General features: G+C 37.5%; 1 protein-coding gene across 2 annotated transcripts; it reads left to right on the forward strand.

Annotated features, from left to right (window-relative positions):
• Positions 1–2,552: 2,552 nt before the first annotated feature.
• LOC131945815 (uncharacterized) lies at positions 2,553–13,443 on the forward strand. Of its 2 annotated transcripts, none has more exons than XM_059306415.1 (5): positions 2,553–2,605; positions 6,916–7,137; positions 8,163–8,234; positions 12,259–12,301; positions 13,171–13,443. In XM_059306415.1, exons 1-5 carry the CDS (start codon positions 2,588–2,590, stop codon positions 13,440–13,442), a joined length of 627 nt encoding a protein of 208 aa, XP_059162398.1. In that variant the 5' UTR covers positions 2,553–2,587; the 3' UTR covers position 13,443. The 2 variants fall into 2 exon arrangements, with proteins under 2 accessions (XP_059162398.1, XP_059162400.1); XM_059306417.1 differs by having other exon boundaries at positions 2,589–2,648.
• Positions 13,444–15,033: the final 1,590 nt, after the last annotated feature.

The following is a 15,033-nucleotide window of genomic DNA, read 5'->3' on the forward strand; positions in this document are numbered from 1 at the left end:
TAAGGCAGCAACTTCCGTTCAAATTGGCGCAAAACGAACTCATAGGCTCATTCGGAGATTTTAAAAGTTTATTTTTACATGCTATCATGCCTCGTCCGATATGGTTCAATATTTCAAAATTCGTTAGCAAATTTATTTTCAAACAGTTTTATTGAGCTGATTTCTTCAAAACCTGAGGCCTCAATGAAGACAAATAACTGTGCAGTGTGCCATAAATATTGATTAGTAACGATTTTAAAATAAAGTAAAGATTGCTATGTAAAGTAGGCATTCTAATTCAAAGCAGGTTTATTTGTTGCTCAATTAATGTAACCATGCGATTAGTTTCTAGCAAAATTTAAATGTTGGCTTCTATTAAAATAAACCGGGAGCGATCTCCCCTAAACTTTCTCGAATATTCTTTTATAAAAAAACAGGGGATGGGAACTCGGGATATAGACATGAACTTTAATCCATTTTAAATACTTAAACTTTTTAAAATAGAATAAAATCTCGTAGAAAAAAGAATTGCACACATGTGAACGCCAAATAAAACGTTCATAATAGTGCGGAATATTATTAGTACTTTATTAGTTTACATTCGTTTTTTGAGAAATCGGATATAGCGTAAATTAGTACTTACGATCAACGGAAATTACCCAAAATTTGACAGAAGGCAGAGAATTAGATCTTTTACTTACATGTGAAATTTCATTTATCTATCTGAAATAGTACTCAAAAATTCAAAGTAGAAAATGTACCACTTCCGGTTATTGGAAATCGCTCAAAAGTTGATCAGGATCTACGATTTTGATAAAATACTTATGTATGAAATTTCATCAACCTAGCTGTAACGGTACTCAAGTTATCGTGTTTACACACAGACACACACACACACACAGACATACGGACAGAATTTCAAAGTCCAGTTTTTACGACTCGATAACGCATAAAACGCCAAAATGTTTATATATTTGTATTTATAATTTTTGCCTGATTAAAATAAGTCCTCTATACTCAGGATGTGATGAAGGACTGAGGAGTAAAATGGTGAAAACTGTCAAAATTTCATTCTATTTTTGTGAACGATTACAATACTTTCTCCATACTTCGTATATACGAGAAAGTAAAAAAGGATTTATTATGCTTTTGCGATAACTTAAAACGTGTGTAATACTGAATCCTATAGGCTTATATACCCATACCTGTACCATTTAAACTATCAACCTGGTAAACTGATACATGTACCTACAATCTGATTAAAATTTAATTTCGTGTACTTTAGCTTGCATAATGTTTTTGTAAACATATATACTAGATACATTTCTGTCGTTGAGTTATTTACATCTACAGTCTCCGCCTTACGCTAGAGGGTAAAATTATAGTTAAAATACCACTACAGAAACTGTAGTTTTTAAAACTAGCAAACTTTCAATATATTTCAGGGAGGAGTCTTAATAAGTTTATTGATTGTATGATTGGGCACAGAACGTATTGGAAAAATAAGGGGGGGGGGGGGTGGGTGATGGAGGTCGGAAGAGATAAAGAAAGGCCGCAAATGAGCTTATTTAAAATTGAATTGTTTACGTAATTATTTTTCTTGGAGTTACTTTAATCTTGTCCTTGCTATCAATAGTGTTTAATTTTTTAAAGATCTAGACTACTTTAAGAAAAACTTAAAACTTATATATATATATATATATATATATATATATATATATATATATATATATATATATATATATATATATATATATATATATATATATATATATATAATGTGCCGGTTGCCGCGGTCTTCAAAGAATTTTTGACGCAATACTTTAAGAGGCTTTCATCATTGCCTAACCTATCCTATATTCTTTAACGTGTGACCTTGTTTTCTAACACTAAGCAGTTTTAACGTCGACAATGCCTGCGCTGTATTTCTTGGATCGTATATGTCGGGACACGGGTTTACCTTTACTACCACCCTGCTCATCCCAGCAGAGGCGTATCGACCCTTCCCGGCGCCCTGGGACAAACTTTCAATTTGGCGCCCCCCTCGGGATCAACCTTTCAATTTACGATTTACACCCCGCCCCCCCTCGAACTTTCTATTTGAACCCCCCCCCCCCCCTCAAACTTTCAATTTGCACCCCCCACCCTCGTATATTTTTTATATTTATAAAGCAAAAATGCAGATTAAATTAGATTTTAATTTGTTTTTCCAACCCATTTTGGCACCCCCTAAGGTCGGCGCCCGGGGACATATGTACCCCCTGCCCCCCCCCCCCCCTTTCGCTACGCCTCTGCATCCCAGGGCGTGTTGTGTGAGAAAGCCTTGAGTGTACGTTAATCGCTCTCATCAATAGTGAGGTAAAACATACTTCGGTGATCGTCCAGATGTCGGAGACGTACAAGGGCGCTCTTGTGAGCCCCCGGTAACACTACTATGGGGCGCCGCTTACAGACTCTGGCTTGGTTTAATCATATTATAAATGCAAAGTGTTTATTTGGTGCGCAAATTTGTTTTGTGTTCAAAGCAAGTGTTGTTTTAGTAACTGCACTAGTTCGCACGGCTAAACGGAAGTTGATCAAAGATAGTTTACACCCATGAAGGTTGAAAATGGTTACAAAAACCGAGGTATTTGACCTTCGCTGATCAATAGCTGAATTACTGTCTTTGGGTTTGCTATGTTAAAATTGTTGGGGTTTTGTTTTTGTTGCATTGATATAGTCTCTAAAGTACTCTAAACCAATGTAAATCATTGGAACAATTAAGCTCTTAGAAATCTAGATCTATCAATTTTTACTTAACCATATCTAGATGATACTTGTAGTAATTACTAATACTAGATCCAGATTCTAGATCTAGATCTAGATCTAGTTAATTTGCTTTGTGTCTGTTTTAGGCTTCAATATGATTAGTTTTAGTCTATTGTCAATTTTGAGTGTTGGAGGTTACGATTCCATAAGAAGTGTGTACTCGATTTTAATTGTTCAATACTACAGCTAAAATAAATCGGTAATCTATCGTTTTAGGTACGTAAAATCGCCCGCGACTAGTAATGTGAAAAACAGGTGACTCCTTACATTTTAATAATTATTTCGCATTTTAAGGAGGATTTATGTTTTGAAAAATATAAAAATGTTTCCTTGTTTCATTTATGTACCTGTTTTAAAACAATTGAATTAAAACTTTTCAGTAATAAATGAACACCAGCGATGTTTCCAACAGATGCAACCATGCTCATTTACTATAGCAGCCATCTTGTTAAAATTTTATTTTTATAGACTTATAGCGAGATTCAGGCGGAAGTCACTCTATTTTACAAATGGCTGCTGTTTATATAGCAAATCTTACTTGCAGACACTGCTGTTTAAAGTTAATTTCCGGCCTATATTGATATATTTAGCCATAGATTTAGGTTTATTATTCATTTATCTATAATATTTGACACAAACAAATCACAATATACTTCTATTACAGCCTTGACAATGAGGTAACGTTTTCGTACATTAATAGCCGCGGGCGATTTTACGTACCCAAAACGATAGATTACCAATAAATCTAACCTCACCTTAGACCTTCGCATATTATAATCATTGTACTTGTACTTAGCTTGGTCCTAAATTCTAATACGAAAGGATCATGCACTTAATTCTAACCCCACCTGAACTAATCTAAACCCTTATCGACCCTAACCTTGACCTTTACGCACATTAATCTTTGTTCTATTTACTTTAGGATTAGTGCTAATCATGATCCCTACTGATGATGCCCTAAAAACGTGCTCAACGCTGGTTTATCATTTTGATTTACTGAGCAAGGCACCAGTTTGAATGCAGTGAAATATAAATTTTCTATGGAACTACCTTTGGACAGCTGTTTTAAATAATTGTTGCACAAGTACCACACCCCCTCAGGCTTGTGTATTTGGTGGGTGGGAGAGGGGCACACTTTTAAATTTCCGCGGTGGGGGTGGGTGGGGTTGGTGGATTGAAGTGGACACTGGTTTAACATTTTTCTATATCGTTCGGAAGGGGGCGAGGCAATGCCCTTCCACCCCTTCACAGTAAGCTTCTTGATAGAAACTGTTGTTGAATACGTTAAAACATACTGGGTTTCATCCTTGTTTAGATCGATAAACATTACCAAGAAAATGTATATGTCAAACGTCTCACAAATCAATCAATTGTGATGACTTTTTGTTTTAAAACAAAGTGTGTAGTAACAGCTTTTATTGTATGTTATGTTTATGTGAGGTGCAAGGGGGGGGGGGGGGGACTCCTACAGAGTAATATACTACGGTTATCAAAAGATGTATTACATAAAAAATTCTGTAAGGATTGGGTTATGGTTAGTGTAAGCATTATGGCTGTATTAGTCGTATTATTAGGGTTAGTGCTAGGAACAGGGTTATGGTTAGTGTAAGAATTATGGCTGCATTTGTCGTATTATAAGGGTAAGTGCTAGGAACAGGGTTATGGTTGTGTAAGGATTATGGCTGTATTAGTCGTATTATTAGGGTAAGTGCTAGGAACAGGGTTAAGGTTAGTGTAAGGTTTATGGCTGTATTAGTCGTATTATTAGGGTAAGTGCTAGGAACAGGGTTAAGGTTAGTGTAAGGATTATGGCTGTATTAGTCGTATTATTAGGGTAAGTGCTAGGAACAGGGTTATGGTTAGTGTAAGGATTATGGCTGTATTAGTCGTATTATTAGGGTAAGTGCTAGGAACAGGGTTATGGTTAGTGTAAGAATTATGGCTGTATTAGTCGTATTATTAGGGTAAGTGCTAGGAACAGGGTTATGGTTAGTGTAAGGTTTATGGCTGTATTAGTCGTATTATTAGGGTAAGTGCTAGGAACAGGGTTAAGGTTAGTGTAAGGATTATGGCTGTATTAGTCGTATTATTAGGGTAAGTGCTAGGAACAGGGTTATGGTTAGTGTAAGGATTATGGCTGTATTAGTCGTATTCTAAGGGTAAGTGCTAGGAACAGGGTTATGGTTAGTGTAAGGATTATGGCTGTATTAGTCGTATTATTAGGGTAAGTGCTAGGAACAGGGTTAAGGTTAGTGTAAGGATTATGGCTGTATTAGTCGTATTATTAGGGTAAGTGCTAGGAACAGGGTTATGGTTAGTGTAAGGATTATGGCTGTATTGGTCGTATTATTAAGGTAAGTGCTAGGAACAGGGTTAAGGTTAGTGTAAGGATTATGGCTGTATTAGTCGTATTATTAGGGTAAGTGCTAGGAACAGGGTTATGGTTAGTGTAAGGATTATGGCTGTATTAGTCGTATTATTAGGGTAAGTGCTAGGAACAGGGTTAAGGTTAGTGTAAGGATTATGGCTGTATTAGTCGTATTATTAGGGTAAGTGCTAGGAACAGGGTTAAGGTTAGTGTAAGGATTATGGCTGTATTAGTCGTATTATTAGGGTAAGTGCTAGGAACAGGGTTATGGTTAGTGTAAGGATTATGGCTGTATTAGTCGTATTATTAGGGTAAGTGCTAGGAACAGGGTTATGGTTAGTGTAAGGATTATGGCTGTATTAGTCGTATTATTAGGGTAAGTGCTAGGAACAGGGTTAAGGTTAGTGTAAGGATTATGGCTGTATTAGTCGTATTATTAGGGTAAGTGCTAGGAACAGGGTTAAGGTTAGTGTAAGGATTATGGCTGTATTAGTCGTATTATTAGGGTAAGTGCTAGGAACAGGGTTATGGTTAGTGTAAGGATTATGGCTGTATTAGTCGTATTATTAGGGTAAGTGCTAGGAACAGGGTTAAGGTTAGTGTAAGGATTATGGCTGTATTAGTCGTATTATAAGGGTAAGTGCTAGGAACAGGGTTATGGTTAGTGTAAGAATTATGGCTGTATTAGTCTTATTATAAAGGTAAGTGCTAGGAGCAGGGTTAAGGTTAGTGTATTGTTTATGGCTGTATTAGTCGTATTATAAAGTTAAGTGCTAGGAGCAGGGTTATGGTTAGTGTAAGAATTATGGCTGTATTAGTCTTATTATAAAGGTAAGTGCTAGGAACAAGGTTATGGCTAGTGTAAGGATTATGACTGTATTAGTCGTATTATAAAGGTAAGTGCTAGGAACAAGGTTATGGCTAGTGTAAGGATTATGACTGTATTAGTCGTATTATAAAGGTAAGTGCTAGGAACAGGGTTATGGTTAGTGTAAGCATTATGGCTGTATTAGTCGTATTATAAAGGTAAGTGCTAGGAACAGGGTTATGGTTAGTGTAAGCATTATGGCTGTATTAGTCTTATTATAAAGGTAAGTGCTAGGAGCAGGGTTATGGTTAGTGTAAGAATTATGGCTGTATTAGTCGTATTATTAGGGTAAGTGCTAGGAACAGGTAAGGATTATGGCTGTATTAGTCGTATTATAAGGGTAAGTGCTAGGAACAGGGTTAAGGTTAGTGTAAGGATTATGGCTGTATTAGTGCTATCAAAACACACACCAAGTCTCGAGTTCGGATCTCTGTGGGGACCTGACACTTCATATGTCGTTCTTTAGTCCAGCACTTAAAGATGAAGCGTACTACACCAGCTGATGCCCCTAATTATCCTCTCAATGATCAATAATTATACTTAATACTTAATTAATACATAATTTTCGACACAGTGACGCTTTTACTATCGCTTTGGCCGAAATTTCAGACAATGAGATTGACACTCAGACTGTCTTTTCTAGTTTTAGAAGAGGATTTGAAGTCAGGACTTCTGGATAAGAAGCATGTCGATCTACCTCTTAGCCACACCGTCTCCTAATAACAGTTATTCGTTGGCTGTAATTTTTATACAATCAGATTGGCACTCTGCTAGTTTTAGCACAGATCAACATTTATACTTTGGTCATAATTTCAGAAAATGAGAATGACGCTCAGACTGTCTTTTCTATTGTTAGCAAGAATCAAAATTTATAAGTTGGACGTAATTTCAGACAATGAGAATGACGCTCCGACTCCTGGTTCTTGTGACTCTTCTAGCGTCAGTTACCTGCTTACCTGATTACTCCTGCCTGACCGTCAAGCCCCCTCAACCTTGTAACCTGCAAATCATTTACCCTGAGCCCATTGGCATCACTGTGTGCGATGATGAGTACACCATGGGGGCAGACAATGTGTTTGCAAATAAACCGACATTGAAAGCCTATGTTGCCAAGGTAAGTATCGGGTTAGTAAACAAGGCATTGGCATTTCTTTTTTCAAATTCCTTGCTCAAAGAAAAAAGTTTACTGTACAAAAACAAACATTTTTAAAAAGCTAACATAAAGGTTATAAGTGGTTAAATTAGTACATAAATCTACCATTATTTGTCGCTTTAGCGCATCAGTTTTTTTTTTCAAAATTACAGGAAAACATAAGAAACCACAGATTACATGTATAAAAATGTTTTATGAAGAGAAATGAAAAATATGTACTAGAGTTAACATTAAGAAACTAGTGTAATTTTACGTACTATATACATGCATATATATATATATATATATATATATATATATATATATATATATATATATATATATATATATATATATATATATATCAGGGGCGTAGCGAGGGGGGGGGGGGGGCGGGGTGCGGACCGCACCGGGTGACACCATTTAGGAGGGTGACACCAAGGCAAAAAAATAGCAAAATATATAGAGAAAAACTTGAGGGGGGGTGCAAATCGAAAACTTGAAAGTTTGTCCCCGGGAAGGGTCGCAACGCCTCTGGGGGGGGGGGGTGACACCATTAAGTGCCGCACCGGGTGACACCCGACCTCGCTACGCCACTGATATATATATATATATATATATATATATATATATATATATATATATATATATATATATATATATATATGTGTGTGTGTGTGTGTGTGTGTGTGTGTGTGTGTGTGTGTATGTGTGTGTAATTAAGAGAGCACACTTATTTCTACAAGTTTTTAAAAACATCGTACTATCACAGGAGTAATTGATCGCTAAAAATGGAATCAAAACTGTAAATTCCAGGTTTGATCCCAAATTGTATTGCTTTGTAATTGTCTATAAACCGTAAATAACAAGACACAGTATCAATACATATAGGGGGAAGGAAAGATTGGGTGTAGGGGCGATGGTGGGGGTTGGTGGGTTTGTTTAAAAAATCAATTTCGAAAGCGTGACATCATTTATGCAACACATTTTACTTTTTTATTTTTCAGAAACCGCACAAAGTAGTTCTTTTTGCAAAATTTGAGGTCTATGATTCATCTAGCTGGGGCGCAATATTTAAAGTAAGTTCCTCATTTATTGGATTTTTAAAACAATTTTTCGACGTTGTTTCTTTGTTTTCGTACCGCCTTACCTTGTCCATTTATAGCTTAAACTTTTCTAATCTAAAAAAACAAAAACATTCAGATTTGTAATTACACGAAGTCGTTAGGGGACGGCGTGGTCGAGTCGGTAAAGCTCATGGTTGCTAAACCTAAATGTCTCGAGTTCGAACCCTCGGGCAGATGAGGCTTGTTAGCTGGGGACAGCTCCTCATCTAGGAGAGACAACTCCAAAATTAAACAACTGCTACCTTGTAGTTTGTTCTTGGAAGCAAATCCAAAAAGAAAAGCAGGCTGAAATCGGAGTCAATGGCCTCAATGGCGCATATCCAGTTGACACGTAATCCTTAATTGTGATGTAAGCATGGTCGAGTCGGCAAAGCTCATGGTTGATAAATTCGAAAAAAATGTCTCGAGTTCAAACCCTCTGGCAGATAAGGCTCGTTCCCTTACAACACTAAAAATTAAGAACGGAGAAGAAGAAGAAGATAATAAATAAAAAATGAAATTAATGTGTGCGAGTTTGAAACTATAATTCAGTTGCTTATATTTATATATTAATCTGGGCGTAAATTGTGCAATACGCTACGCCCCAGTAGCTCGTATTTTCTGATAACTGCATCGAGGTACCCAGCAGAGCTAGGCAGCAGCTCTTCAAAACTTCATCCCATGACGCGATATAGGCTAAGCTCCTAAATAACTATTAAACATAGGTTACAATCATCTATCTATATACTACTAAAAGTCAACTTTGTTTACATGTTTGAATATTTATTTTTTTGTTTTTTTGTTTGTTTGTTTGTTTGCCTGATCAAGTATCCTGATATGTTCGGCTCTATCTGGAAAGCTGTAAAATGGTATGCAGGTAGAGAATAATTTTTTAATGCAGACAGACTGTTGATCACAAATTTATTTAAAGACGTTAATTAATTTATTGATTTATTCCTACGCAGAATAACCCATTTTTTTTTAAAATGTTAGAACCTTGACTAAACTTTGTGGGAATAGTGACGTCACAGGTTTTTGTTTACTCTTTAGTACAATAAAATGGCGGCGTCTATTGAAGAAAATTGTGTTCCCATTCAAAAGTTTAACGCGTTCTAAATCTAATTTTCTGTCGGTCATAACTTTAACAATACGTCCGTTTGCTGTATTTATTACGTTCCAACACTTATATCAATTTTCAACTGTCTTTTTCATTTAGTTTTACGATAAATTTCTCTAGATCTAAAGATCAGCTATCGAAGGAAATTTATGAATCTAGCCTAGATCTAGATCTAGCCTAGATGTAGGTCACTAGATTCAATGTAAATTCTACATCTAGAATCTATTTCAGGCCTTAATTATTTTATATAAATCTTTGTTTGGCTTATTTAAGATAAAATTTAATTTGAAAGTTAGTACTACTAGACTTATTTTTAGATCTAGATCTAGAATCTATACGCGTAAATCAAGTTGCATAAGGAGACACATAGTATAGTATAAAAATTTACTTGTGACGTCACGAGTAAATAGCTAAAATGGTAGCGTAGTCAGCTCTCATGCAGGAGGCACGGGTTCTAGACCAATATGTCAGTGAAATTTTTTTTTTCAATTTTTTTTTTAGATGTGAATGATAACGTTGCCTATCTGAACTTGGCAAGATACAGGGCAGGTGAAGTAGAGTTCATCTGTTTCTTTGTCCTAAGCATATGAAAGGATAGTGTGGTCAGATACATGCTCGGCTGGAATTGTTTTTTAAACGATAAAAACATGTTGTCTGAGACTTGGCAGGACACTGGGCAGGTGAAGTAGAGTTGAGTAGGTCACCTGTGACGTCAGTTTATGAAGGGATAGTCCGAAATCGGTGTTTTCGGTGTTTTTAAAAGATAAAAAACATATATTTGAATGTGGGGTCTGTTTTTTGTGACGATAAGTGACACTGCAGTAGCGTACCGAGGAGGGGGGGGGGACGGTAGGGGAGGGGAGGCGGGGGTGGGGAGGGGAGGCGGGGGGTGGGGAGGGGAGGCGGGGGGTGGGGAGGGGAGGGGAGGCGGGGGGGGGGGGAAGGGGGGGGTGGGGAGGTGGAGGGGGGAAGGGGGGGGGGACATATGTTGGGGCGCCAAAATGGTTTGGAAAAATGAATTGATAGGTTGAGGGGGGTTCAAATCGAAAGTTTGAGTGGGGGGGGGGGGTGCACATCAAAAGTTTGAGTGGGGGGGGGGTTCAAATCGAAAACTTTGTCCCCGGGCGCCGGGAAGGGTCGCTATGCCTCTGAGTGACAGACGTGATGTTTTTTGATGGATGACCCCCGAAACCCACAGTTATCCAACGGATGACGGGTATTCTAGTATACTACTAAAAGTCAAGTTTGTTTACATGTTTGAATATTTATTTTTTTTGTTTTTTTGTTTGTTTGTTTGTTTGCCTGATCAAGTATCCTGATATGTTCGGCTCTATCTGGAAAGCTGTAAAATGGTATGCAGGTAGAGAATAATTTTTTAATGCAGACAGACTGTTGATCACAAATTTATTTAAAGACGTTAATTAATTTATTGATTTATTCATTGTTAAATTAACCGTATTTTTTAAAAAATGTTAATACTTTGAATAAACTTTGTGGGGATAGTGACGTCCCTTGATAGTGACGTCAGAGTTTTTTGTTGACTCTTTAGTACAATAAAATGGCGGCGTCTATCGAAGAAAATTGTGTTCCCATTCCAAAGTTTAACGCGTTCTAAATCTAATTTTCTGTCGGTCATAACTTTAACAATACGTCCGTTTTCTGTATTTATTACGTTCCAACACTTATATCAATGTTCAACTGTCTTTTTCATTTAGTTTTACAATAAATTTCTCTAGATCTAAAGATCAGCTATCGAAGGAAATTTATGAATCTAGCCTAGATCTAGATCTAGCCTAGATGTAGGTCACTAGGTTTCTATGTAAATTCTAGATCTAGACTTAATGTAAATTCTACATCTAGAATCTATTTCAGGCCTTAATTATTTTATATAAATCTTTGTTTGGCTTATTTAAGATAAAATTTAATTTGAAAGTTAGTACTACTAGACTTATTTTTAGATCTAGATCTAGAATCTATACGCCGTAAATCAAGTTGCATAAGGAGATACATAGTATAGTATAAAAATTCACTTGTGACGTCACGAGTAAATAGCTAAAATGGTAGCGTAGTCAGCTCTCATGCAGGAGGCACGGGTTCTAGACCAATATGTCAATGAAATTATTTTTTTCAATTTTTTTTTTTTTAGATGTGAATGATAACGTTGCCTATCTGAACTTGGCAAGATACAGGGCAGGTGAAGTAGAGTTCATCTGTTTCTTTGTCCTAAGCATATGAAAGGATAGTGTGGTCAGATACATGCTCGGCTGGAATTGTTTTTTAAACGATAAAAACATGTTGTCTGAGACTTGGCAGGACACTGGGCAGGTGAAGTAGAGTTGAGTAGGTCACCTGTGACGTCAGTTTATGAAGGGATAGTCCGAAATCGGTGTTTTCGGTGTTTTTAAAAGATAAAAAACATATATTTGAATGTGGGGTCTGTTTTTTTGTGACGATAAGTGACACTGCAGTAGCGTACCGAGGAGGGGGGGGGACGGTAGGGGAGGGGAGGCGGGGGGTGGGGAGGGGAGGCGGGGGGGTGGGGGAGGGGAGGCGGGGGGGTGGGGGGGGGGGGAAGGGGAGGCGGGGGGTGGGGAGGGGGAAGGGGGGGGGGGGCATATGTTGGGGCGCCAAAATGGTTTGGAAAAATAAATTGATAGGTTGAGGGGGGGTTCAAATCGAAAGTTTGAGTGGGGGGGGGGGGGGTGCACATCAAAAGTTTGAGGGGGGGGGGGGTTCAAATCGAAAACTTTGTCCCCGGGCGCCGGGAAGGGTCGCTATGCCTCTGAGTGACAGACGTGATGTTTTTTGATGGATGACCCCCGAAACCCACAGTTATCCAACGGATGACGGGTATTCTAGTATTGTATTAAATCTCCATAGATGGACGACTCATGTGGTCTTACCTTAGAATCCGAGATTTGGGGTAAGTTGATTTTCAAAGTGGTCTAATTTTTTTTGCTTTATGGTTTGAGGAACTGGAACGTGCACCGGACCAATAAGTACACTGAACAGCGATTATACATATACATATACATATACATGTACATGTACATATACATATACATATACATATACATATACATATACATATACATATACATATACATATACATATACATATACATATACATATACATATACATATACATATACATATACATATACATATACATATACATATACATATACATATACATACACATACACATACACATACACATACACATACACATACACATACACATACACATACACATACACATACACATACACATAGACATAGACATAGACATAGGCATAGGCATAGGCACAGGCACAGGCACAGGCACATACAATCGTAGTCTAAATATCTCAAGAATATAATACGCCAAACAAGAAATCTCACCAATATACCTCAAAACAGAATATAAATAAACAAATAAATATGTATATATATATATATATATATATATATATATATATATATATATATATATATATATATACATATATATATATATATGTATATATGTATATATGCACATACATATTTAGTATATATATACATATATATATATACATATACACTATATATATTTATATATATATACATATATATATATATATATATATATATATATATATATATATATATATATATATATATATATATATATATATATATATATGCTATATATGTTTGTATGTGTAAGTTATGTACTTAACATATACGCTCGTATGTGTATACATTTGACGTATTTATAACACACATGTGTCGATTGTTCCATGCTTAACTTTAAAATATTACTGCAGAATACCAAGCACCCACTGGCCCTCTGTCTGAACGCTACGTCTACTTCCTGTACGATCTCCAAGGGAAGAATTTAACCATGGAAGATTTCGGGCGCAAGACCTTGTGTGCCGTAGTGAACGAGAAAGGTCTGGGCCAGCCCATTGCTTGCCGGTGCCATAAAAGTGAGAGGAGCGGGAGACCAAGGAGAGGGGGGTGGGGCAAACACCCCACCTGGGAGGAAAGGCACGCCGTTGACCTGTCCAGCTTCTCCGGCTGGGGCCGGTCATACTGAACCAGGGACTTCCGGCTCCTGAAGGGGCGCCGGGTGTAACGCCGGCTCCGGGTGGGACGCCGGCTCCACACTCCGGCTCAAACTGCCTAACGGCTTTTAAGGTCCTCTTCGTTTCTGTTGTACTCTGCTTTCTTTAAGACACGGTCTTAGCCAGACTGTTGGGTACACGAGATTTTATGCTACACGCAAAAATTGTCACGATTTAGTTGACGTAGACATATTTCAATGATGAACTCAGGTTTATATAGAATTCTGACAAATTTACCTGATTGATATATGTCTATAATTCTTGGTCCTATTGTCTACAAATCATAATTAAAAGATCTATAAAAAGTTGAATGAATAAAGGAAAGGATGTAATACGTCTGGCTGTTTATTAGAGTTAAAAAAAAATTCCCTCTTCAACTACCCCCGGGCGTTTTAACCCCCCTGTCGTTAGGGAATCCCTTCCCCTCACCCGCCCACATATACGCAATAGGACATTAACCCCCCCCCCCCCCCCCCCCCCCCCGCCCTCCCCGCGCTTATTTAACGGTTATTTAGGTATAGCGATAAAGACATAGACAGGGCTGGTAAGTAGGTCACCAACCAGTTCTACGGCTCAATAAAACCTGCATGAGCCATATAACTGTTTATTGACCTACTTACCAACCCTATAGGCATTGGAATAGGAATACTGTTAGAGATATGGATAGTTTTAAGGATTGGGTTAGGGATAGCAATAGCAATCTGGAAATGGATAAGGATATGTCCAAGTATTTTACAGAGGAAAGTGTTTACCCGAAGGAAAGGGGGGGGGGGGGGGGTGATCGATCCAGTCATAGGGACGCCGGGGATGTGGGTGACGGGGGGGGGGGGGGGGGGATAATGAAGTAGGGGGGAGGGGGATAGAAATGGGGGATAACGGTAGAGGGAATGATGGGGTATTTAGAACGGATGGGGGGGGGGGGGGGGAATTGATACAAATGATAATGACGGAAGGGGGGGGGGGGTTAACCGAGGATAATTTAGGAGGTAATGCCCTACACCCGTCATATAAAAATCCCACACGTTACCTACACGTTTCTATACATGTCCTGTAAAACCTCCTACTTTCATCTGACAGAATAAATTGGTGTAATTTTGTGTTCAGTATCTTATCTCTATCTCTCAACGTGTGACATTGTTACGTGTTCTGTTGATTATTTTCAAACCAAACGTTGTACACAATTTGTACTTGGAATTAACATACAATATTTTACACTTCACGGCTTTACATAAAAATAAGACGCAACTGACACGATTCCCTTGTCGTAGACTTATTACTAAAATCCTTATTGACAAATTATTTAAAAAAAAAACAACTAAAAGTTCAACGATGTCTGGATGCTTATTACGATGTTGTAAAAATCTCTTTCAGAAAATGACAGTCGATGCTTTTGATTTAGATTAGAATTTAACAGATAACTTTGTGACCCAGAAGTTTAGTGTCTAGCTTGATAAATTGATTTTTACTGTAAGCTATGGTAGTTTATACCATAATACAAGTATACTCATCCCCAGGATGTGGAAATGAAGTGCTATACCCCTGCACAGATATGTCTTTTACGCT

This window comes from Physella acuta, unplaced genomic scaffold (assembly GCF_028476545.2).
Source record: "Physella acuta isolate Inbredline_101_S28 unplaced genomic scaffold, ASM2847654v3 ptg000534l, whole genome shotgun sequence".
Classification (NCBI taxonomy): Eukaryota; Metazoa; Mollusca; class Gastropoda; family Physidae; genus Physella; species Physella acuta.

What these genes read in the sequence shown, in the direction of transcription:
- LOC131945815 (XM_059306415.1), top strand. An exon ending in TGAAAGCCTATGTTGCCAAG is followed by an intron (nt 7,138 to 8,162) that starts GTAAGTATCGGG and finishes TTTATTTTTCAG; the next exon opens with AAACCGCACAAAGTAGTTCT. An exon ending in GCTGGGGCGCAATATTTAAA is followed by an intron (nt 8,235 to 12,258) that starts GTAAGTTCCTCA and finishes AAATCTCCATAG; the next exon opens with ATGGACGACTCATGTGGTCT.